We start from the raw sequence: 22,869 nt of genomic DNA on the forward strand, positions 1-22,869 counted from the left end.
TCCTCGTGCTCACTAAGGAACAAAGGTTGAAAATGTGTCCCTTCTTTCGTCGTTATGTAGGCATACATAAAACAGTTCTGTTAATTAAAATGAAAAACAAACAAATGTACCAATAACCACCTTCACTCTCTGAATATCCCCTACTCAGCAAATTGAAGAAGGAGAAAGAGATAAAGAAGAACCACAAAAGGAAGGAAACTGGGGCGTTAGCCACAAGATACATAGAGAAATAAGCAAAACAAAATAATCGGAAGTCAAAGAGGTTTCAGACTAGATATGACTGCATACCCCCACACCAATATAATTCCTTTAGTTCTGTGCCTGTTGAGTTCAGAATTTTATCATGTGGTGGAGTTGATTGCCTCCCTGTTGGATTAAAGAATTCTATCCCCAGATCAGGATTTATCATCCTAAATTCCATTGAAACTGATGTTTGACCTTTGGTGTCTGGTCACTCAAAATAGGAAGGCTTGCTCACATCAGTCATGAGTCCAAATACTAACTGTGGAATTCAAGAAGATACACATCTCTTATTTATTTTGGCGTGGAGAGGGATCGCTTAGTCATTATGAAACTGACTGCAAACAAAACTGCTTGGCCCTTTCTCTTTGCTGCCTGAACATAGCCATGAACATTTCTAGAATCTCTACACGGATAGGGAGCCAAAGGCCCTCTAGACTCTGACCCCTATCAGCTCCAGTTAGCATGGCTCATGTTCCATGTGGATGATGGGAGTTGTAGTCTGGCATCTGGATGGTTGCAGGTTTTCCCATGCCTAACCAAGGAGCAGTAAGCCAGCATGGTGGTCGCTCTGTTATCATGATGACAGTAATTTATTTTTTTGTTTCAGTGAGGCAAAGGGTTCTTTCCAAAGAGACCCATGAACTTGACCTAGAGGGAAAAGGAACATTGAAGCTGGTGGTCACACAGCATGAAAAAACTGCCAAAGAGAATGTGCCCAAGAAGGAAACTGATCTTCATCAGGTATTAAGGCAATATTTGACCTGGTGGAATCTAGAGCTCTGAAGCCAAGATGTTCACCAAAGCAACAAATCAATATGCTGTTGTTCTCTTTTTAGGCTTCCAGGGGAAAGGACGTGGCAGAAGAGACTGGTATGGTGGTTTTCTTTCAGTATCATTATCATGCCAGGGGCAGGGGTGGGTGGGCTTTCCTATCCCTAGCCAAAGGTGGGGTGGGTATTTTTTTGTTCTGTTTTTACAGAAAGAAAGCCCAGGCAAGCCCACTGAGGCCACCATTCTCTCCTCCTACTTCCAAGCCAATGATTTATATATATATAATGATGATACTCACCCTGTCATCTGGGGCTCGGACCACATTCTTTGTGACACACAAAGAATATTTCTCTGGTGATGGTTCTCAAAAATAAGGAAGCAATATGCAAAAGCAGGTCCACAGACAGCTTGGACTGCAACAAAATGGGGGTGCCTTTTTTGTTCTGGGAACTTGTATCCTGGAAAGAAACAATTGGACCATTCCCAGAGCAATAAAAGGTGGGTGGGTGGAGTGGGACCTCCCACTTTCAGAGCAAGGATAGTAGAATTTTGTGCTCCGCCTGTTTCTTCCATGTAAAAAATAAAAAAAAATCTGCAGCCCAGATGAATTATTATTAGTAGTATTCATTTATTAATTCATTTATTTATTTGATTTCTGTACCGCCCTTCATCTGAAGATCACAGGGTAGTCTACTGTATAAAAACACAAAATACCTACAAATACATTCCATCAGGGCTTTTTTTCAGCTGGAACTTGCTGGAACTCATTCTGGCACCTCTCAGGTGAGCGCCATTGCCATTCTAAGAGAACGAGGGAGGCGTTCATGGTGAGTTCCAGTACCTCTTTTTCTAGAAAAATAGCACTGCATACCACAAACACATTAACTTCTTACTTAATTTCTGACTCTTCAAGAGACATGCTTTTTTCAGGGTTTATTTACAAACAATCACAGAATTCTGATCAATACAGTAAGTTTCTTTTTCTTCCTTTAGTTAGCTTCTGCCCAGTAATTTGGTGATTTATTCTGGTTTGCTGTGAGCATAGTTCCCTCAGTAAACATTATGGGCTTGGGTGGAAGCATATTAATGGCTGCTGGAACAGTATTTAACACCATCTTACACACAAAAAAAGAAGAGGATGTAGATTAAGGTTAAATCCCAGAAAAATAGTTGGCACACTGTTCTGTCTATGCTGACAAACACTGAGTAGTTGCATATTTTACTCGTTTTTTTCTCAAATCAGATGTGCAGCAAGACTTGCAAAAAGAGGGCATCAAAGCAAACAGATTGACACATGAAATTCCCTGTCACAAGGAGGATATCGAAACAAACAGATCAACACATGAAACTCCGTGTCACAAGGAGGATATCCTCACCAAATCCCACACCTCTTCCCGTGTCATTCTTGAAAATGTTGAGGAATTTTTTGACAAGCCTGATGTGTTAAATCTGCTTGTAGAGAATATCAGTGGACTCTCAGAAGGAAGTGATTTTGAGATTGAACAGATAAGTGAGAGAAATGCCGCAGTGATAACCTTTCAGCAAAGTATCGGTAAGAAATGGTAACTTTGTGTTGCTTGACAATTTCACATTGGGAGAATTGTTGGTGTTGATTCCTTTTAAAACAATTCCATTAAAATACCTGTGAAGTTCACATATTCTTGGCTTCTCAGGTTACTGGTCTGTTTTCGGAGCGTTCAAGATAAAAGCTTGATCCTAACTGTAGTTAAAAGTTTATGTAAATGGCCTTTCCAAACTTGGTGCCCTTCCCATACTTTGGTCTGTAGTTTCAGTCATACCTGGCCATTGGGCTATACAAGCTGGGGATGATGGGAGTTGTATTCCAGAACATCTGGACTACAACAGGTTGACGAAGGCTGGTGTAAACATGTTTGCTACACAGTTTCTTTCCAGAAGTATTCCATACTGCACACTTTCCCAATTCCGTTCCTCTGAATTCTTAATTAATGGTTAGTCCACTCCTTTCCATTTCAGTGTAAAAGTCTTTGCTTGTCACTATGCTGCTCAGTTCCCATACTTCCATGGCTCTTCACTTTTGTTACATTCTTAACAGATAATTTGAATTTTCATTTGGATGTAGCATTGCTCAGTACTTTAGCACCGGCTGAAGGAAAGAGTGAAAGGCAAAACTCGGTTACTGAAGGAAATGGCAGCGTAGTGAGTTGGTGCAATATCATAAGAATTGACTCTTTTGGGGAAAGTATATCTAGTTCAGTATTCTTTTTCTGAGCAGGTGTACGCAGCACACCCACAGATGTTCACCCAGCCCCTTTCCCCTCCCAACTTTCAGTTTTAGATTACTCTGTTCATGGCAGATGGGCGGGGTATAAATAATAAATTCTTTTATTCTTATCTTGTCTTGGTCATGCCTTGGTCCCTGATTTCTTTGCACTGTCTGCGGTTGCTCTTTAAAGAGGAACAAAGGATAGCACTGAGGAATCTGAGCCTCACTGAGTAAGGTTGTAAGGCTGCAGGACCACTCAGGGACAGGCGAATTCAAAAAATCTGTAGGGATTGATTTGCCTTTCTAAAGATGAAGTGGCTGAAGGTTTTTCCTTTCCTTCCAGAAAAAGAAGGCTTTGCTGCTGCTAGAGGCACCAGCTTGGTTGCCCTCAGCCCCTTTATGTTTCTGGATAGAATGGAAACAGCATTGTGCTATGATGTAGCATTATCTGGCAGGGTCTTTTTGGTGGTGGGGCATAATAATTGCTCCTGTTGGTGACCTCAGCTGTTTTGTCTTTAAAGCTAAACTTGCCTGAAATTTCTTAAGATTCCTATCCCCCCATCCCATGCGCCAAACCAATTTTGAGCAATAATAAGAACAACTGTGAATGACAGTAACATCTGTGGATGATCACAGTAGAGCAAGAAATAATTGCCTGATAAGACATTTGCCTTTTCTTTTCAGATGCTGCAAATTTTGTATCCCAGTGTCGCAGGAACATCAGGTTTAAAGAATTCAAAATTACTGCCAAGCTTCTTGAATCAACGCAGATGATCAAAGTTGAAAATATTCCATCAGGAGTACTCAAAGATTATTTAATTCTCTATTTTGAAAGTCCAAAGCATGGAGGAGGACAAGTGTCTGGTATTCAAATGTCACCTGAGGAGAATTCAGCCATTGTTACTTTTTGTGACCACCAAGGTAGTGTATTCTATTTTTGTAGGTGACTGAAAAAAACAAAACAAAAATTCGCTAGTGGGATTGCTCAAAAGCAGGAGCTCTTTTAATGGCTTCTTGGAGATTGAGGCGTTGGTGGATTTTAAGGTCATAAAATAATCACAACTGTCATTCACAAGTCAAGGGAAGAACTGTACTGTATTGATAATCCAAATGGCAGGATCAGCAGGGGAGGTAGCACTAGAATGGTGATGAACCATAGGCCTGGAAAGTTTTAACCTTCCAAGCCTTCCTGGGCACCTCCAAGCATGTATTATGGCAGGGATGGGGTACCCTTTTTGGCCAAGAGGGCCAGGTCCTTATCAGATCCTATCCTCATGGGCTAAATTTGACAAGTGGGTGGGGCTGCTTGCGTATCCATCACCTCACCTTGCAATGATGTCAGGTGATTGGGCCCTTGAAAGCATGCACAAAGCACTTTGTGTCTGGACTTCAAAGCATCACGCAGGGCTTGCAAAGAGCCCTGGAGCTGCTTTGAAGCACCTGGGGCTTTCTTTTCACCTGCGGGTATCTTTCCTGTGGAGAACTCAACTGTGTGGCCCATCCAGCAGTCTTCAGCTCTATTGCACGTCAGCCTGCTCTCCTTTGCCTCTGTACTACTGGAAGCACACTTTAAGGGTCACAGTTGTGCGTTGGCAGCTGCATCTCTTTGCCCCCCCCCCATAGAATAATATACCACTGGAATCGTTCCTCCACTTTGGATTAGGCCTGTGTGCTGAATCTGTTGAGCCAGAGCGTTCTGTTTACCACAGCCTCTGACACAGAGAAGTGCTTTCTCTTTCAGTTGTGATCTATTAAGAACAACTCAGTGCTTTCTTTCAGCTTTTGAGCAGAGAACATTGCATAATAATAACAATGATTTATTATTTATACCCCGCCCATCTGGCTGGGTTTCCCCAGCCGCTCTAGGCAGCTCCCAACAGAATAAAAATATGATAAAATACCAAACATTAAAAACTTCCTGATACAGGGCTGCCTTCAGATGTCTTTTAAAAGTAAGATAGCTGCTTATTGCCTTGACATTTGATGGGAGGGCGTTCCACAGGGCAGGCGCCACTACCAAGAAGGTCTTCTGCCTGGTTCCCTGTAACCTCACTTCTCACAGTGAGGGAACCGCCAGAAGGCCCTTGGAGCTGGACTTAAGTGTCTGGGCAGAACGATGGTGGTGGAGACGCACCTTCAGGTATAGTGGGCTGAGGCCGTTTAGGGCTTTAAAGGTCAGCGCCAACACTTTGAATTGTGCTTGGAAACGTACTGGGAGGGTACATTGCTTATAAGAGAGTGAGAGTAGTTCCCCCTGTCCCCAGTTGATTTATTTCTCAAAACTTCATCTTTTATCAGTGGCTACATATTTCCAGAACATTTCATGAACTGCAAGGAAAGGTGGTGAGGGGAATCAGTTATTAAGTCCCCTCACCAGCAGCAGTGCTTTCAGCTAACCCAACAAAATGGTTTAATTTCAGCTAATCCAAGAAAAGGATTTAATATGAGCTGAGAATCAGAACCTGCTCAGTCCACTGCTCAGTCACAGAAATATAACCTTTGAGCATGAGTGTTCCTTTCACTACCAAGTTGCTAACAGTCGTGTTTAGGAGAACAAAGGAGAGAGTTTGTGAACAAAAGCAGCAGAAAGGCAATAAAAAGGTTGTGTTCATCTCACAGTTAAGCCAGGAACTGTGGTTTATAGTGCATGAGCCAGTTGTGCTCACTTTGCTTTTCCATGCTTTCACTGTAAGGAAACAAACCATGAACTGTTTCTGTAAGGATTACAAGCCATTGGGTGTACTTTCAAGTCATTTCTGAGGCAGCCATCTTTGAGTGGTCTATGCATTTGAGGGATTTGGCATGGTAGAATATTAAGTGTGTTTTATTTTAATCTTTTCTTTTCCCCCCCTTTTTTAGCTGTTCAGGCAGCATTGGAAAAGCAGCATTTTTTTGACAATCAACCAGTTTCAGTTTATCCATACTACGGTTCTTTAGATATGGTTTTGTATGGAAAGGAGAGGGCTGAAATCAAGATGCCAGACCCCGTCAGAGTCCACTTAGATCCTTATATCTGGCAGTTTCTACAGGGGAAGGATGGCCTGGTCCAAGAAATAAATAAAGAAATGGCAAAGTGTCACAGTGAGCTAATGTGGCCTCAGGCGACTTGCAAACAGCCAGAAGTTGTGATGCACCCTTCAGCTGCCTTATCTAAACAAGGAAGGTCAATGAGGGAACTGATCAAGACTTGGAAAGATAAAGTTTCTATGGAGTTTACATGCATCATGTCCAAGTTCAAGGCTGTTCAATGCAAAACCATCCCAGCAGCATGGCCTACCATAGAAAACAATTTGATAAAGGATGTTTTGGCAATTTGGGATGTTTCCAAAGAAACAGTTACCCTCGCCGGTTTTGTATTTACTGTGGACGGTGTGAAGAAATCGATAAACGAATACATGGAAAATTTGACCAAAGATGCAGAAAGAGCTAAGCAAACTATACGCGAAACTTTGGCAGTCACCCCGGGGAAGTATGCCGTTCTGCATCAGGTTTTGCTTGAAGAGAATGTCTATAAAGAGAACCTAGACCTAAAGTTCTCTTACGATACATCAGCTGAGATGGTGCAGCTGAGTGGAATGGTTGCAGATGTCTATAAGATGAAATGTGCATTACAGGAGAAGCTGTATAACATAAAGGAGAAAAAAGTCAACACCCCCCCTGCAATATTCCAATTCCTACAGCATGCAAATAGCAGAAAGGTAACAGTGATCATATTTGGTGCAAATAAAATCAATGCCTCCTATGAACTTCAATATGATTCTGTAGCATTATTCGGATATCTTGATGACAGTCTCTTGAAAGCAGAGGAGCAAATGATGAAAAACCTAGCTCATAAATCTATTACTTTGATGAATCGTGAGCTCGTCAACAGAAGGGAATGGAAAGAGCTCACTGAGCGATTGCATAAGAGGCACAATTCTGTTGAGGTAGCTTTCGTAATTGATGTTTGCCTCACTTTGGAAGAGGAGGCCAAAGTAACCATTGCTGGTTATACAAAAACTGTAGTAGATGTTTATCAGGTGCTTTCTGACTTTGTTGAAAAAAACACACAAATTCGAAAAGTAATCCCTGCCAAGGCTGTGGCCGTTGTGCAGTTTATGGAGAAGGAAAAGGGCAACGTTTGGCAGAACCTGAGGAAGAATGGTCTGAAAATCAATTTTGGGCAGCAAGCTCAGGAGAAGAATATTGTCCTGAGTGGGCCTAGAGCAGATGTGATGAAAGCAGCTGCTGTGGTTGAACAAGAGCTGGCTTTACTGCATTTTGTTATCGTGTCGTTTGATAAACCGGGAGTAAAAAATTTCTTCAAAACCCGAGAACTTACCTACATTACTGAAGCAAAGCAAACCTTTCACTGTTTGATCAGGTTGCAGAAAGAAGGAGAAGATAAAGGAAACTTTGATGAAAAACTAGGGCACCCTCACGCTAAAATAATTTTAAAACATGGTGTTGTGGTAGAGGCTTATAAGGGTGACTTGACCCATTCCTCAGTTGATGTTGTGGTCAATGCATCTAATGAAGACCTGAAGCACATTGGTGGCCTTGCAGATGCCCTCTTAAAAGCGGCCGGCCCACAGCTGCAAAGTGAGTGTGATGACCTAGTCAGAAAGCATGGACGTTTGAAGCCTGGCCGTGCAATTAGAACACATGCTTGGAATCTGCCATGTAAAGAATTGATACATGCAGTTGGGCCGAGGTGGAACAGTTCAGAAAAAGAAAAATGTACTCGACTGTTAAAGGAGGCCGTGAAGCGAAGCTTAAACCTGGCAGAAACATATAACCATCGCTCCATAGCCATCCCTGCCATAAGCTCTGGGATTTTTGGGTTTCCATTAGAAGAGTGTGCCCATACCATTGTAACATCCATTAAGGAACACTTGGAAGAAACCACTGAGAGTGGCTGCCTGAAACAGATCTGCCTTGTGGATATGTCAGATAATACAGTCCAGGCTCTTGCTGATGCTTTGAATGAAATATTCGGAGAGGGGTCACCCAAAGCCAAATTACTGCCCAAACCCAAATTACCGCTCAATCAGCCCAAGGAAATGGGAGAGAACGTTCATGTGGTGACTTCTGCTGAAGGTGTGAAACTGATACTTGAGGAAAAAGGCATTGAAGATGCGACGGTAAGCATGTGAAATGACCCACAAAGCATTTTTCCAAATGCATGTTGAACTTCTCTTTTTCATAGAATCATAGAGTTGGAAGAGACCACAAGGGCCATCGAGTCCAAATTTTTGTTTTTAAATAGACAATTACAAATTAATTTGAATTGTAAAGCTCTTGTTAAAACAGGCGTGGCCAGCAGAGTGCCCTCCACATACAAGTCCCTGCAGCTCTGACCACTGGACATGTGCCGCTTGAGAGTTCAACAACATTTAAAGGGCACCACACTGGTTACCCCTAGGAGATTTTTAAACTGGGTTGTCCAACATGGCTCCTGGAGGCACACATTCAGAAGCTTTCCATGGTACCCAGAGGATATCCTCTATGTGCTGAAATTAGGCTTGAAAGAAGCATACTGTTTTATTATCCATCCATCCATCCATCCATCCATCTATTTCATTTATACACTGCCTTTCTGCCAAGGCACACAAGGTGCCTTACAATTTTAAAGGGCTAAAACAAGTGATATAACGTTTGAGGTTGGCGTCACTCTGACTGGAGCAGGGCCTGAAGTTGTCTGTACCTGCCTCCCTTTGCCCTCTTCTTCCTCCTCAAAGGGCAGATGGCATATTGTAGCCATTAGAGTAGGTTGTTGTCAGGGTGGATGTAATAATGATAACAGTTCTTCTGTTTTGCAAACATGCCTATTTGCTCCAAAACCCACAATGTCATCCTTATGTTCCATGATTTACAAGGCTGTTTTCCTTAAAGAGATGATGACTTGGAATCAGAGATTTGCTTTACTATGTTTGGTTTAGAAAAAAAGCAGCCCATATGACCTGGGGATAGGGAACAAAAGACTACAAATTGCATTTATTTTATGCCAAACCAATACAAAATAAGTGCATGGTGTTTCAGTGATCTCATCCACAAATAAAAAATAGCTTTGCATGATGATGATGATTAAAAACCTGGTGTTTACAAATATGATGGTTTGCTTGTTGCGGATATTCCTGCTCAAATTGGACTGCTGAATAATAATTTACGATGGTCATCTGTGACCGATGACAACATAATAATGTCTTGCTGGCTCTTGTCTGTGATCCAAGAAAGGTCAGATGCCCCTGGAAAATTTAAAAGCAAGGCATGACTATCTGTGGCTTGATATATGTAAGCCCCTTGCAAGCATTTTTATGAGTGTTATGGTTGCAGACCGACGTTGTCGTGAGCAGTATTGGAACTGATCTGAAGCTTGGTGTGGGTCCACTTTCCAAGGCCGTGCTGCAGAAGGCAGGACCAATGCTCCAAGCCCAGTTTGATCAAGCAATCCAAAACCAAGGAGCTCAGGGCAGCTGTGTGATCCAAACAGGCGGATATAGCCTGGCCTGTTCCGTTGTGCTCCATGCCATCATTCCCCAATGGGATGCCGGGAAAGGACCTGCAATTCAGGTAATTGCTTCATACCCTTGACCACATTAATTGTAGTGGAATGTAAAATACACAAATCCTATGTTCCCCCACCCCACCCTGGGGACTCACAACAGCCCCAGCTAAGACGATCTCACAAGTAAACTGGCCCTGAGTTGTTTTGGGGATTTATATACAATCAAACTTTGGTTCCTGAACGGCTTAGTTGCCGAACATACTGACTCCCAAACACCACAAACCCAGAAGTAAGTGTTCCAGTTTGCAAACATTTTTTGGAACATCCGACGCGGCTTCTGCTTGAGTGCAGGAAGCTCCTGCAGCCAATCAGAAGTTGCTCCTTAGTTTTCGAATGATTTGGGAGTCGAACAGACTCCCAGAACGGATTAAGTTCAAGAACCAAGGTACCACTGTACTAATAGCAACACCTTGAACTTGGCCCTAGCAAATGGGCAACCTGCAGATCTCTTGAGCACAGGTGCTGTATGCTGGCAAGGCCTTAGTCCTGTCAGCAATCGTGTACAGCAATCCTGTCAGCAGTAGTACAGCAATCTGCGCTAACTGCAGCTTACAGGTGAATTGCAAGGGAAGCCCCACATAATAGAGCACATTGCAGTAATCCAGTCTTGAAGCATCTGGTGCATGGACTACTGTGGCCAAGCAGATGCATTAATTAGAGTTGGTGAAAGGCACTTTTAGCCACAGAAGCTACCTGAGCCTTTGGTGACAGAGATGCATCCAGAAGCACCCCAAAACTGCGAGCCTGGTAGTGTGGGCCATGCTCAGCTAGGCGGACCAGTGGTCTAAATATATGGCAGTTTCCCATGAACCTTTCCAATGTTGCTTGAAGACCTTTTCCACAGCCCACCTCTGGCTACTAGAACTGAAGTGCTTGAAGCAATGGAATATTATGAGTTAAGGTTGGGGTACCTAGCTTGGCACTGGGTTTGAATATGCCCTTAATGGTATATTGATAATGCACACAAGGAGGAGGCAGATGTTCTGGCTTGAATGGCTAAAAATCATATCTTAAGATACCTGGGTGTATATTTTACAGAAGCTTAAGGATATTGTGAGAGAATGCCTGGAGAACACTGAACAGCTGTCGTTGAGCTCTGTCTCCTTCCCAGCGCTTGGAACAGGAGGTTTTCACTTTCCAAAATCTGAAGTTGCTAAATTAATGTTTGAGGAGGTGCTTCAATTCAGTAGCAGGAAGAATTTGAAGTCCCTTCAGGAAGTTCACTTTCTCTTGCATCCAAATGATAAAGACAACAAACAGGTAATGTGATTGCATTCCTGTCTTAAATTGTTCCAAATGTTGGTTTCCAAATACTATACTTCATAATATTAAGTCATTTTTTGTCTCCAGTTCTAGGACTGTGTTCTGTTCCTACATGGGGGGGGGGGGGGGCGGGTCTCAGAAACCTTGTGGGTAACGCTTTGGTTTTCTTTCTAGGTCTTCTCACAAGTGTTCTCTGAAGCTTCTGGAATTTCCATGGGTGTTCCCCCGAGTGATGGAGACAGTACAGGCAAGTTGACTTGTTCAGTTGCAGCCGAATAAACAGCTACATGTGAAAATGAATTTGGACTGTGGCTCTGGGGGAGGGATTTTAACCCCATTTCCCTTTCCCCTTTTGAAATTGCCTACCTCGCTGTGGGTTAAACCACAGAGCCTAGGATTTGCCGATCAGAAGGTCGGCGGTTCGAATCCCCACGACGGGGTGAGCTCCCGTTGCTCGGTCCCTGCTCCTGCCAACCAGTTCGAAAGCACATCAAAGTGCAAGTAGATAAATAGGTACCACTCCAGCAGGAAGGTAAATGGCGTTTCCGTGCGCTGCTCTGGTTTGCCAAAAGCGGCTTAGTCATGCTGGCCACACGACCCAGAAGCTGTACGCTGGCTCCCTCGGCCAATAAAGCGAGATGAGCACCGCAACCCCACAATCTGCCATGACTGGACCTAATGGTCAGGGGTCCCTTTACATTTACCTTTACCTCTTAGGGAGCTAAGAGGAGCTTCAGTCAGGGAAACAGGAAAGAATTGTTGGCTCCTGCTTCCCCAGTCCAAATTGCCTCTGCTGCTACAAGTACTACCTCAGTTCTTGAACAAAATCTGTTCCGGAAGCCTGTTTGGCTCCCGAATCATTCAAAAACCGAGGTGTGGCTTCCCATTGGTTGCAAGAGCTTCTTGCACTCAGTGAAGCCGCGTCGCACATTTGGGTTCCAAAAAATGTTCAAAAACAGAAGCATTTATTTTTGGGTTTTCGGCGTTTGAGAACCAAAGCGTGTGACAACGGAGGTGTTTGGGAACCGATGTTCCACTGTATTAACATTTTTTAAAATTGTGTTAGTTCCTGGTTACTGATCTTTGTGCTGCTTCAACCTTCATCTTTTGTAGCAAAATGAACAGTTTTCTGCATTGGTTAAATTCTCCTGCTTCTTTGTTCACTCCCAGGTTTCTTTGGGCCTGTTTCGACCCCTAGTTTGGGAATTCATGAAATGCAGATTGGATCAGTTCTATTTCAGATAGTAACAGGAGACATCACAAAGGAAAATACAGATGTAATTGTAAACTTAACAAATGCAACATTTGATTCCAAAACAGGTACTGAATTTCAGTTAATTTATCTATTGTCCTGAATTTATGTTGATGATGATTTAACTGGGAAATAGGAAAAAGCATTTTAATATGCAAACACGTTGCTGGATACGTGTGTGTATGTTTGTGGCATCCACTCAGATAGCTGCAAAATGGGATCAGAAGATGGATTTTATCTAGCGTCACTATACTACACTGGTTCAAACTATAGTATACCTATAATGCAATGTCTAATGTGATTTCTGTTTGACAAGTTTGACATGTAAGCTATAGAGATGTAATTTTAAGCATTTGTTGGTGTTACTTGCAAAAGTGAGCTGAGTTTTGAATAGCTTTTATTACCTACAGTAATGAACTGTCTCCCTCTGATTTTTGAAGGTGTCTCCAAAGCAATTTTGGAAGGTGGCGGACCTCAAGTTGTAGCAGAGTGTGCGCTACATGGTATGACACAACAAACGGTCCGATTCAGTTAGATAATATTTAAAGTTCTTTCATAGAGAGGAACTGCTCATGCCTCATTGTAGATTTGATTGTTTCCTATTCAGCTATTATAGGGAGTGGGGTTATTGGGGCTAGATGAATCGTTATGCTGTATAATATGCAGTTGTAATCTGTAGTTTCTCGGTGCTGGGAAGATTCTAGTTATCACAAGATGTGCATTGGCACATTCCCAACTAGAAGGATGTTGCATGCTAGCACGAGAAGCAGAATACTGTTGCCTACTGCATAATACTTAAAAAGTATAATGGGGAGGGATGCAGTGTGTATGATAGTACCCACACTTGAGTTGGCCTGCCTTTTGGGGGGCATCTGCTGACAGAGTAGAAAGTGTACCTTATGCATCAGGGATAACCATTCTCAATTCCCTAAATATGATCTGGATGGGGCATCCCATGTCCTTTTTACACAGAGCTCTGGATATTATACACTTGTTTCTCTTCTCTTCTCTTCTCTTCTCTTTCAAAAACATAAACCAGTGTGCAATAGCATGCAGCTGAAAAAACCATCTAGGTACACAATAGGGTGACTTATTACCAAATCTTTGTGCTGTAGGGCATAGCTTTTAATGAAAAGTAAGTTTTATCTATGCATGCAATGCTCTTGCATCTCAGTTTTCTGCTATTTTGTGGCAGGCCATGGATAGCCATTTTCAAAAGTTTGGTGACTTAGGCAATTTTCAGCAGATTTGCCAGGGATCTCTTGGCATACTCTTCTTTTGGCTAGAAAACCTGAAGTCAATCAAATGCTAAGAGATGTCTGTAATAACACAGGGCCCACCATACGTTTTGATCGACCTTGGTAGCCAATGTTATTTGTGGTCATTGCCTTTCCCTTCCGCAAGTTCTCTTAACATGCACAAAGGATTGGGTGGGGATGGGAAGCAACCTCTCAGTTTCTGTGTGGCTTTAGAGACACTTGGAAGTAGCTTCTAAGTGACTCCCAAACCCAGTGGTACATAAATTCCAGCTGACTTTGTGGCAGGTGGCTGGGGTGGCCGGGCTCAATCTCACACTTTGTGTTTTGCTGTGGACTGCTTCTGATCTCTCTTTGGCAGCTTCTGACCTTTCCTAACTCCTGGCACTGAATGTGAGTTAGCCTGGTACAAAATGAAATGTATGTCCTCTGTGCACATAGCCAGAAAATGTATTGGAGGTATCTACCCAGCATGCGAAGGGACCCCCCAAAATATGGGCAATGTGCAGAGAAAACTCGCTTTGCTTGAGACAATGAAGGACAGACAGTTGCCAGAGAGAGATTCCTAGTTGGTGCTGGCCACCTGCAAACCATCTCTTTCTGCCTGCTAATATTTGTAATCTATGCCAAAGGCATTTCATTCTGCAATATGTCATTCATTGACAATGAACAACAACTAGGAGTTTAGACTTGTGTTGATTAAGTATGAATATACAGCTTGTCACCTTTTTTTTTTTAGGCTCACAGTCTCACAATGGATTTATAACCACGCAAGCTGGCAATCTGGTCTGTAAGAAAATAATCCACCTTGCGCCCAATTCTGATATCAAAAATCAGATCTCCATAGTGCTCAGTGAATGTGAAGCAAAGAAGTATACATCTGTTGCCTTCCCTGCAATTGGAACAGGTTTGCAAATAAGGTTTCATTTAAGGAGCGAAGGGCAGAATTCTAGTGGAAAGTTTCACCTATTAATAGGTCACTGTTGTTAAGGCATTTGAGTTCCTGGAATAGATTTCAAAGGCAATGCTAGTGAGCTGGCTGCCCATACGCTGCCAGGCCAGGTTCAAGGTTCTTGCATTAATTCACAAAACTTTAACCAACTTGGATGCAGGATACCTTAAGGATCACCTGCACAGTTCATATCCACCAAGAGCCACATGTTCAAAATTGCTCGATCATGCAGGCAATGCTGGGATCTTGAAATATCAACAGAGCAGTTCAGAATAGCAAAATACAGTGGTGCCCCGCAAGACGAATGCCTCGCAAGACGGAAAACCCGCTAGACAAAGGGTTTTCCGTTTTTGAGTTGCTTCGCAAGACGAATTTCCCTATGGGCTTGCTTCGCAAGACGAAAATGTCTTGCGAGTCTTGCCATTTTTTTCTCGCTCCCCCCCCCCTTTTCTAAGCCGCTAAGCCGCTAATAGCCTTTTAGCAGCTCATCCGCTAAGCCTTTAATAGCCGCTAAGCCGCTAATAGTGCTAATCCACTAAGCCGCTAATGGGGTTGCTTCGCAAGATGATGAAAACGCTAGACGAAGAGAATCGCGGAACGGATTCTTTTCGTCTTGCGAGGCACCACTGTAACAAATAACTGATGGCAACAAAGGCCCACATTTAAAGCAGCATAATTAATGGGAAAACACCGCCTTGTGTGGGTAGGACTACAGGTGGCAACATCATTCCTTTTCCTTCCATTCTGTTTGGCACCATTGCTTTTCTGCTGTGCTTTCCCACCTCCTCTTTCCAGAAATGACAGAGGGTTGCTGCAGCCAAAGGGCTCGCACACTTGCATTCTGGTTACCATACTTTTCCATGTACAAGACTAGGTTTATTTCCTTAAAAATCATTGTAAAAAGTGAGGGTCGTCTTATACCTTGGTAGTGCATAGGGTGGACGCTTGATTTGTTGCTGCCACAGCTGTCAACAGCTATTATGTGTGTTATGGGTTGCTGCATTAATGGGTAGTAGTGAAATTTCCTGAAATTTCTGTCCCCCAAAATAGGGAGCATCTTATACATGGGGGCATCTTATACATGGAAAAGTACAGTAATTTGGAAGAATGTTTTCTGTGGGGAGAGCAGGGAGACAAGTGGTCTAACCTGTCTGCTGGCCATATGGAACTTGTGATGGGCATTTATTTCGCCTCATTAAGGTGCTCTTTTTTAACATCAGAAAGGGGGGAAGGAAGGAGCTATGGGGTTCACTCCTTTGCTCAGCTGATTATTGCTTGTCAGCCATGTTGAACTGGTGGAAGGAAATAGGTTCTTCTATATTTTAAAATGAAAGTGCACCTGTTTGTGTTTTCTTTTGTGAGATGAGCAGCCCCTCTCTATTTTGTGCATAATGCATTTATTCTTCTCTGTTGTGTTGGATACAGGCCAGGCAGGGAAGAACCCAGCAGACGCAGCTGATGACATGATTGGTGCAGTTGCTGACTTTGTGGGCAAAGTACCACTGCAGTATTTGCAAATGATCAAAATAGTTATTTTCCAGCCGCATATGCAGAATGCTTTTTATGCCTCTATGAAAAAGAAAGAAGGTGCTGCATTACCCACCTCTAAATCTGTGTTTTCTAAAATTAAAGGTAAGTGCAGAGGGTTATATCCTTCGTATTCCTGGCATGATATCTTGTAATATTTGTTTGGCATATTTAACAGAACGTCTCTTTCTCTGCAGATTTTATCTCTCGTAAGAAAAAAACCCCTGGAAAGAAACGTCAGTTGGTTGTGGAAACCAAGGTGGAGGTTGCCGTGTTTGAAGTCTGTGGTGAAAGCAGAGAAAATGTTCAGGAGGCCGAGTCCTGGTTAAAGAAAATGATTCTTCGGGAACAGACAGAAAAGATAATCTCTGATGAATCAATAGATTTGTTTGGTGATGAAGAAATTAAGGAACTGAACAACCTCCAGAAAAGACTGCATATTGCCATTCAGCTGGAAAGAAAGCAATCTCCACCTTTCATTCTCGTATCGGGCATTCCTCGTGATGTCCTGGAAGCCTACTCACAAATTGATGACCTGGTCAAGAAAATTAAACGTGACCGGGAAGAGCAATCCAAGGCAGAACTTGCTCACAATTTGGTTGAGTGGCAATATTCCACAAAAGGGAATGATTTTGCACCTTTTGACAAGTTAAGCAATCTTCATTTGGAAGATGCTAGAATGAGTAAGAAAAACACTAATGTCCAAATTCTCGGAAGGAGCTACACAGCAGACACCAGAAAAATGTGCGCTGTGGATGGCCAAGGAAAAACTGTAAACATTAAGCGCATTGTAAAGGAGGAAGGTAATGAGGGGCTTAACTAATCAAGGCCTAGGTTAGTGCCTGTATTCCTTTTGGGTGTGTTGGATTCCCAATAGTGCAGGGATGGGGAACTTTTTCACCTCAAAGATTGTTTTCCCTTCTGGGGGCCACATGCTGGTTTGGCATCACCAAAAACAAGAGTGGGCAAAGCAACAAATGTATGTAACTTTTACCTCTGTCCAGTGGGCTAGTTTCTGCACTCACTCACCTATTCCTCCCTATCCTTTCTCCAGAGAATCAAGAGGCGTTATCAGAGCTTAAGGACCACTTTCTATCCTAGCAAAAACATTTGGAATGGGAAGCGGGGTCAGTGAGGGGTGTGGCCTGGGGAGGGTTCTGAGGGCATGGAGTATGGCATTTGGTCGCTAGGCTTGAGGTTCCCTATTACTCGGTGGGTGAATGTGACCTCGCTAAAATATCTCCCTCAGAAAGTAACAGCAAGAATCAGCTTGCTCCTGGGTGCTGGAAGGGATGTGGTGGCAGTTGATGGCATGAAACAGTAGACGCCTTCATAGCTCAAATTCCCAAACTCCAGAGCTTAAAACAAACCTCTATACTTACACACATCTTTAATTTATAATGTCAATGTCAGGGGTCACCAGTGTATTGCAGCTGTACCCATAAAGTCTTCCCTCGGCACCTCCAAGGCCTCTTAAGCCATCATTCTCACTGTTCCCTTGGACACACAGTGGTGAGGGCATTTACTTTTTTTCTCCTTTGAAAAGTCCATAGAGCAGAAGGAGGAAGTTGCAAGAGTGCCACTCTTTTCTGTTTCCCCTTTCAATTGTTTGTATTTTCTAAGCCTCAGATTAATTTTACTGGGTCCAACTTTTACTTGGATCCCTTGGGAAAAAGTTTGTGTGTTCATGTTTTCACTCTTTTTGCCTCTCAGGGTGGGGGTGAAGGGTGCTGACTCAAGGGGAGGGGAGGGACCAGAGCGGATGGCTCCTTCAGCACACAAAAATGCAAATGTGCTCACACTTTGCAGGCGGACCGTCAGTACCTGTCCCTACACAATGGGAAGATATGAAGGGACATCGTGTCAAGGTGGTTTTGCTGCAACCTGCAGCAGCAGAATACAAAGAAGTTGAAAAGAAATTCCGGAGTAGCTGCCCTGCAAACAAAATAGAAAAGGTGAAGTATGGTAGAGGCATCAAGCTTGGGGAGCATGTTCCCCTTACAAGCATGCATCATTGAGTTGTAGTGAAATGCTGTGCAACGTTGTCAGACCCTCATGTAATATCCAGACACATAATACTTCCATGCAACTGAAGAGTGCATGCGTAAAAGCTGTCATAGTTAGGATATCCCCTTTCCTCCAGCTACAATTCCTATTTACATTCAGTTGTATGGAATAACTGTCCATATGCCCTCCACATGTCTCTGAAGCTGGGAATAGGAGCATTATTTCCGTTCACTTAAAATCAAGCTACTGAGCTTAGTGATGGGTTCAGCTTGCAAACCAGGCTTCTCAGCCTTGCGTTTGCTGAATAATGGGACCCCACAGGACTCTTTCAGGGAGAAGCAGCAGGTGCGTTTCTTAAGCATTCCCCACCTACTGATTTTCCTCTGTAACACTTGGATGATGACAGGCCTGCTTGGTGAAGAAGATTGGTAGTGGGGAGTGGTGGTAGGGAGCGAGTGGCGCTGTGGGCTAAACCACTGATCATCTTGGGCTTGCTGATCAGAAGGTCAGCGGTTCAAATCCGTGTGATGGGGTGAGCTCCCGTTGCTCAGTCCCAGCTTCTGCCAACATAGCAGTTTGAAAGCACACCAATGCAAGTAGATAAATAGGTACCGTTGTGGCGGGAAGGTAAATGGCATTTCCGTGCACTCTGACTTCCATCACGGTGTCCTGTTGTGCCAGAAGCGGCTTAGTCATGCTGGCCACATGACCCGTAAAACTATCTGTGGACAAACGCCAGCTCCTTTGGCTTGAAGCGAGATGAGTGCCACAATCCCATAGTCGCCTTTGACTGCACTTAACCGTCCAGGGGTCTTTTACTTTCTTGTTCCCTTCTGTTTCCCTGTAAATGCCACCCCTTTATGTTAATCAAGCATGGGGTTTGGAATACAGTGGTACCTCGGGTTACATACACTTCAGGTAACATACGTTTCAGGTTACAGACTCCACTAACCCAGAAATAGTACCTCGGGTTTAGAACTTTGCTTCAGGATGAGAACAGAAATCGTGCTCCTGCGGCGCGACGGCAGCAGGAGGCCCCATTAGCTAAAGTGGTGCTTCAGGTTAAGAACAGTTTCCGGTTAAAAATGGACCTCCGGAACTAATTAAGTACTTAACCCGAGGTACCACTGTATGTGCATGTTGACATAGTGTGTAGTTGTGCCCTTTTAATGTTCCAATGAGACCTATTATCTGTTTTTGCAACCAGATACTGTCTTTGCTTTTTCTTAATCTCTCTCAATGTTGTATTTTCTTTGCAACTTTTGTAGATTGAGAGGGTTCAGAATCCTTACCTCTGGAAATCCTACCAACTCAAAAAGCAGGATATGGATAAGAAGAACAGCCATAACAAAAATGAACAGATTCTGTTCCATGGGACTCCTGCTTCCACGGTGACCCCCATTAACCACACTGGATTTAATCGCAGTTATGCTGGAAAGAATGGTAAGTCAATCTGAAATTAGGTAATTTTATAAAGGAATGTGATAGCGAGTGTGATTTGCAAACCGCTCTAAAAAGCAGATAAAGAAATACCTACGATTCAGTAGTGAATGATCCCTTCTATATCAGAGTGGGGAACCTGTGTATTGCCCCCATCAAGTTGTTGGATTCCTGTTCCCATTAGACTCAGCCAATATAGCCGGTTCAGTAATAATGGGAGTTGTAGTCCAACAACATCTGGACAGCCACAGGTTTCCAGGTTTGAAAAACCTTGCTTTCTTATAGCCAAATACCTTTTCAGAAATTAGTCTTGCTATTTTGAATAAGACTTTTATACCATTGTAAGTGCAAACAGGATACTTAGACTATATACAACATATTATTTCTGAGAGGCAATGATGGGGTGGGAATTCCCATTGCTGCTACAGTGGTGCAGGGCCTGATTCTGGGTCATTAGCTCAGTAACGATACAGGGGAGCAAAAGAGGTGGAGAGACTTCAGCTGGAACACCTTTGAGAGATTCAGTGGAGAATTCTGCCTTAAAATAAAAACAAAAGGAGATGTTAGCTGAAGTATTGGAAAGGAACACATTGTATAAAGAAACAAAACATGTGCCCATGTGGGAACTGTGGGTAACATGTATTCCATCTTCGTTCTCAGATGGAGGAAAAGTGAGATATAAATGTAAGAAACTAAGTAAATCCCTCTTCCAGTTGATGTGTTTTTATACAAGACATTTTTCTATTTAAGGAGAAAAATGGTTAATGTACCTAATTTTTTGCCTTCAAAAGCAGGAACTTATAATAATAGTAATAATAGACAAAAGTAATGATATAATAAAATAAAAGTAATAACAGTAATAGTAATAATATAACATATTCATATCCCACCTTTCTCCCAAGTTGTGATTCAAGGTGACTTAACAATATTTAAAAACATCATTATAAAATAGAATTAAACTAGTTAAAAGACAATAGTGAAAATACATCAGAACACATATAAAACCAGAAATTAAAACACAGAATGCCCTCAGAGCACAGACCAGTGATCAGCATCATCAGCACCTTAGTTTTCAAAGGCTGTCTGAATAGGAAGGTGTTAGAGTGTGTGTGTTTTCATTCATTTAATAGAGTTATCTGCTTGTCTAGTGTATCAGATAGCTTTGCAGATTAAATATGGTTGTAATGCTTTGCATTAGTTTTCTAAGACGTTAATATTTTCTGAGATGTTTCTTTTTTTGGCCTCAGCTGCAGCGATTGGAAACGGGACCTATTTTGCTGTCCATGCAAGCTATTCTGCAGGTGATACATATTCCACACCAGACGCCAATGGTAGCAAATATATGTATCTTGCTCGGGTTCTTACTGGGGATTATTGCACCGGAAAACACGGACTGATTACTCCACCACCAAAAAGCATTGGAGGCGTTGAAATTTACGACAGCGTGACTGATAACACGGATAAACCATCCATGTTTGTCATATTTTATGATTCTCAGGCTTACCCAGAATATCTTATTACCTTCAGAAGATAAGTTGCTTTTGCAGCCAAACACCCATTGTGCTGCCCCCCCAATAATCTGAAAATGCTTTTTAGAAATTACTAGTTTTTGAAATTTCCGACTAATTGGTTTAGCTATGCCTTCCAAAGACTCAAATAATTTTGACTGATATCTAGTAAAGCTTGTGACACGCGTTTTGAAAGTGTGCTTGAAGTCAGGCAGGGTTTGTACAACTTGGTAACTTTAGTGTAGGTAGAACTGACTTGAACAGAAAATGCTGAAATTAAAATAGGGTGGGTAATATATTAGAACCATGTGTGCTGTCATCTCATAAAGGCAATGGGTAAAATATATGAAGGGTGGTCTCCGATGTCTGCCTTTCCCTATACATTCTTCAATGTTCTACTCAGTTTGGGTGGAACTGCGCATTGCACATGGATACAAGCCCTATTGACTGCCGCTTCCAGGGATAGCAGTTGCAGCAGGGCAGAGAACCTCATCTTTGCTCAGTGCCCTTTACAATGGCATCTTCTGTCTAGTCCCTTTCCCTGCTGCTCTCTATAGAGTTGAAGATGTGTTTGCTCTAAAAGAAATATGGTTGAGAAATACCTTTTGTTAGTGGGCTAGTGCAGTAGCAGCAGAAGTTACAAAGCAGCCAAGTGGAGCTTTGTAATGTAGGTACATCCTTACTATCTTTGCTAGTTCTCAGGAAAATTTGAGTGTCACCACTGTGCCTCCCATCCACTTTCTCAGATTGTTGTGCCTATTTGCAGTGACTTGTCTATGCTGTTCAGATCAGCAGCCTGCACTACCTATGCAGAGTGGCAAATCATTTTTCTCAGGTACTTAACAGGCAAGAATGTGCCTATTTCTGGAGACATTTTTAGCAACGAGCTTTTTCTTAAAACGAAAAGGCCCGTATGTATTCACTGCAAGAGTTTCCTCTGAAAGCACTTTATGCCCTCTCTTCGCTTGTTGGTTAGCAGGGAATTAAATGAAAAAAGAGAGGTCCTTTGATATATCAGGGACAGACTGTTGAGTAATGTTTCCAACTGACCAGAAAAAATACCCAGCCTGGGGTTACTTCTGTGTCTTTGGCAGCAATTTGATACTGAGAAATCAGCAGGTGAGGCGCTTCACAGTATGAAAATTATCTGCACATCAAACAAAGGCCTAATCTTAAGAGAATGGGACATCTTTAAAGGGCAATGGATGATTCTCACATCTGAGGCTTTAGAAAACAGTTCAGCCTCTTGTGAGAAAGCATAAGAGTGCGAACAAGGAAGAGAATACATTTTCTTCTAGTAATGTGTACGTCCAAGTGCCAATATGCATATTATGCAGACTACATGAGAAGCAACCATCTCTGCTTGTAGATACCTGAATTCTCATGTCAATAGGCAAATAAAGCTGAATCAGGGCATTGCTATCAAGAAGAGGAAAGAAAACACTTCTCAAGTTGTGGCTTTTTAGCAGCTTCCAGAGGTGGCTCTAAGAAGTTTTGATTCTATCTGTTTGGGTATGCATAGAGTATGGTGTCCTTTCACACTACAGGTGTGGCTTTTGTTCTTAGCAATATTGTTTTATGAACTATACACATGAACTATAATGTACACATGAACTATAATGGAGTTGTCAGACTGAACTGCCAATTCACATCCCTGTTTACAGTTCTCTCTGCATCTATATGGGCATACATACTGCCACCTTAGTCAATGCTTCACACCTTTTGCCATAATAAACTTGCTGGACTTTAAAGTATCGCACAAACATTTGCTGCTGCGTAGCAGCCAATATCCCTTGCTATTATTTTCAGCTGCTAGGACAAAATTAGTCAAGTGCTTAGCTAACTCAAGGCAGATCAC

At 42.6% G+C, this 22,869-nt stretch overlaps 1 protein-coding gene across 1 annotated transcript in view; it reads left to right on the forward strand.

Annotated features, from left to right (window-relative positions):
• The window catches only part of PARP14 (poly(ADP-ribose) polymerase family member 14), a 50,360-nt gene extending 28,763 nt beyond the window's left edge, over window positions 1-21,597 (forward strand). Inside the window, exons 21-36 of the mRNA XM_077923472.1 lie at window positions 851-984; window positions 1,080-1,113; window positions 2,258-2,566; window positions 3,944-4,180; window positions 6,119-8,382; window positions 9,575-9,811; window positions 10,845-11,066; window positions 11,244-11,316; window positions 12,240-12,389; window positions 12,762-12,824; window positions 14,317-14,484; window positions 15,955-16,161; window positions 16,254-16,859; window positions 17,866-18,011; window positions 19,332-19,506; window positions 20,751-21,597. Of these exons, the coding sequence (XP_077779598.1) occupies window positions 851-984; window positions 1,080-1,113; window positions 2,258-2,566; window positions 3,944-4,180; window positions 6,119-8,382; window positions 9,575-9,811; window positions 10,845-11,066; window positions 11,244-11,316; window positions 12,240-12,389; window positions 12,762-12,824; window positions 14,317-14,484; window positions 15,955-16,161; window positions 16,254-16,859; window positions 17,866-18,011; window positions 19,332-19,506; window positions 20,751-21,037 (5,312 nt within the window). The 3' untranslated portion in view covers window positions 21,038-21,597. The remainder of the gene's footprint in view (window positions 1-850; window positions 985-1,079; window positions 1,114-2,257; window positions 2,567-3,943; window positions 4,181-6,118; window positions 8,383-9,574; window positions 9,812-10,844; window positions 11,067-11,243; window positions 11,317-12,239; window positions 12,390-12,761; window positions 12,825-14,316; window positions 14,485-15,954; window positions 16,162-16,253; window positions 16,860-17,865; window positions 18,012-19,331; window positions 19,507-20,750) is intronic.
• Window positions 21,598-22,869: the final 1,272 nt, after the last annotated feature.

The sequence above is a fragment of the Podarcis muralis genome, chromosome 1, assembly GCF_964188315.1.
Source record: "Podarcis muralis chromosome 1, rPodMur119.hap1.1, whole genome shotgun sequence".
NCBI lineage: Eukaryota > Metazoa > Chordata > Lepidosauria > Squamata > Lacertidae > Podarcis > Podarcis muralis.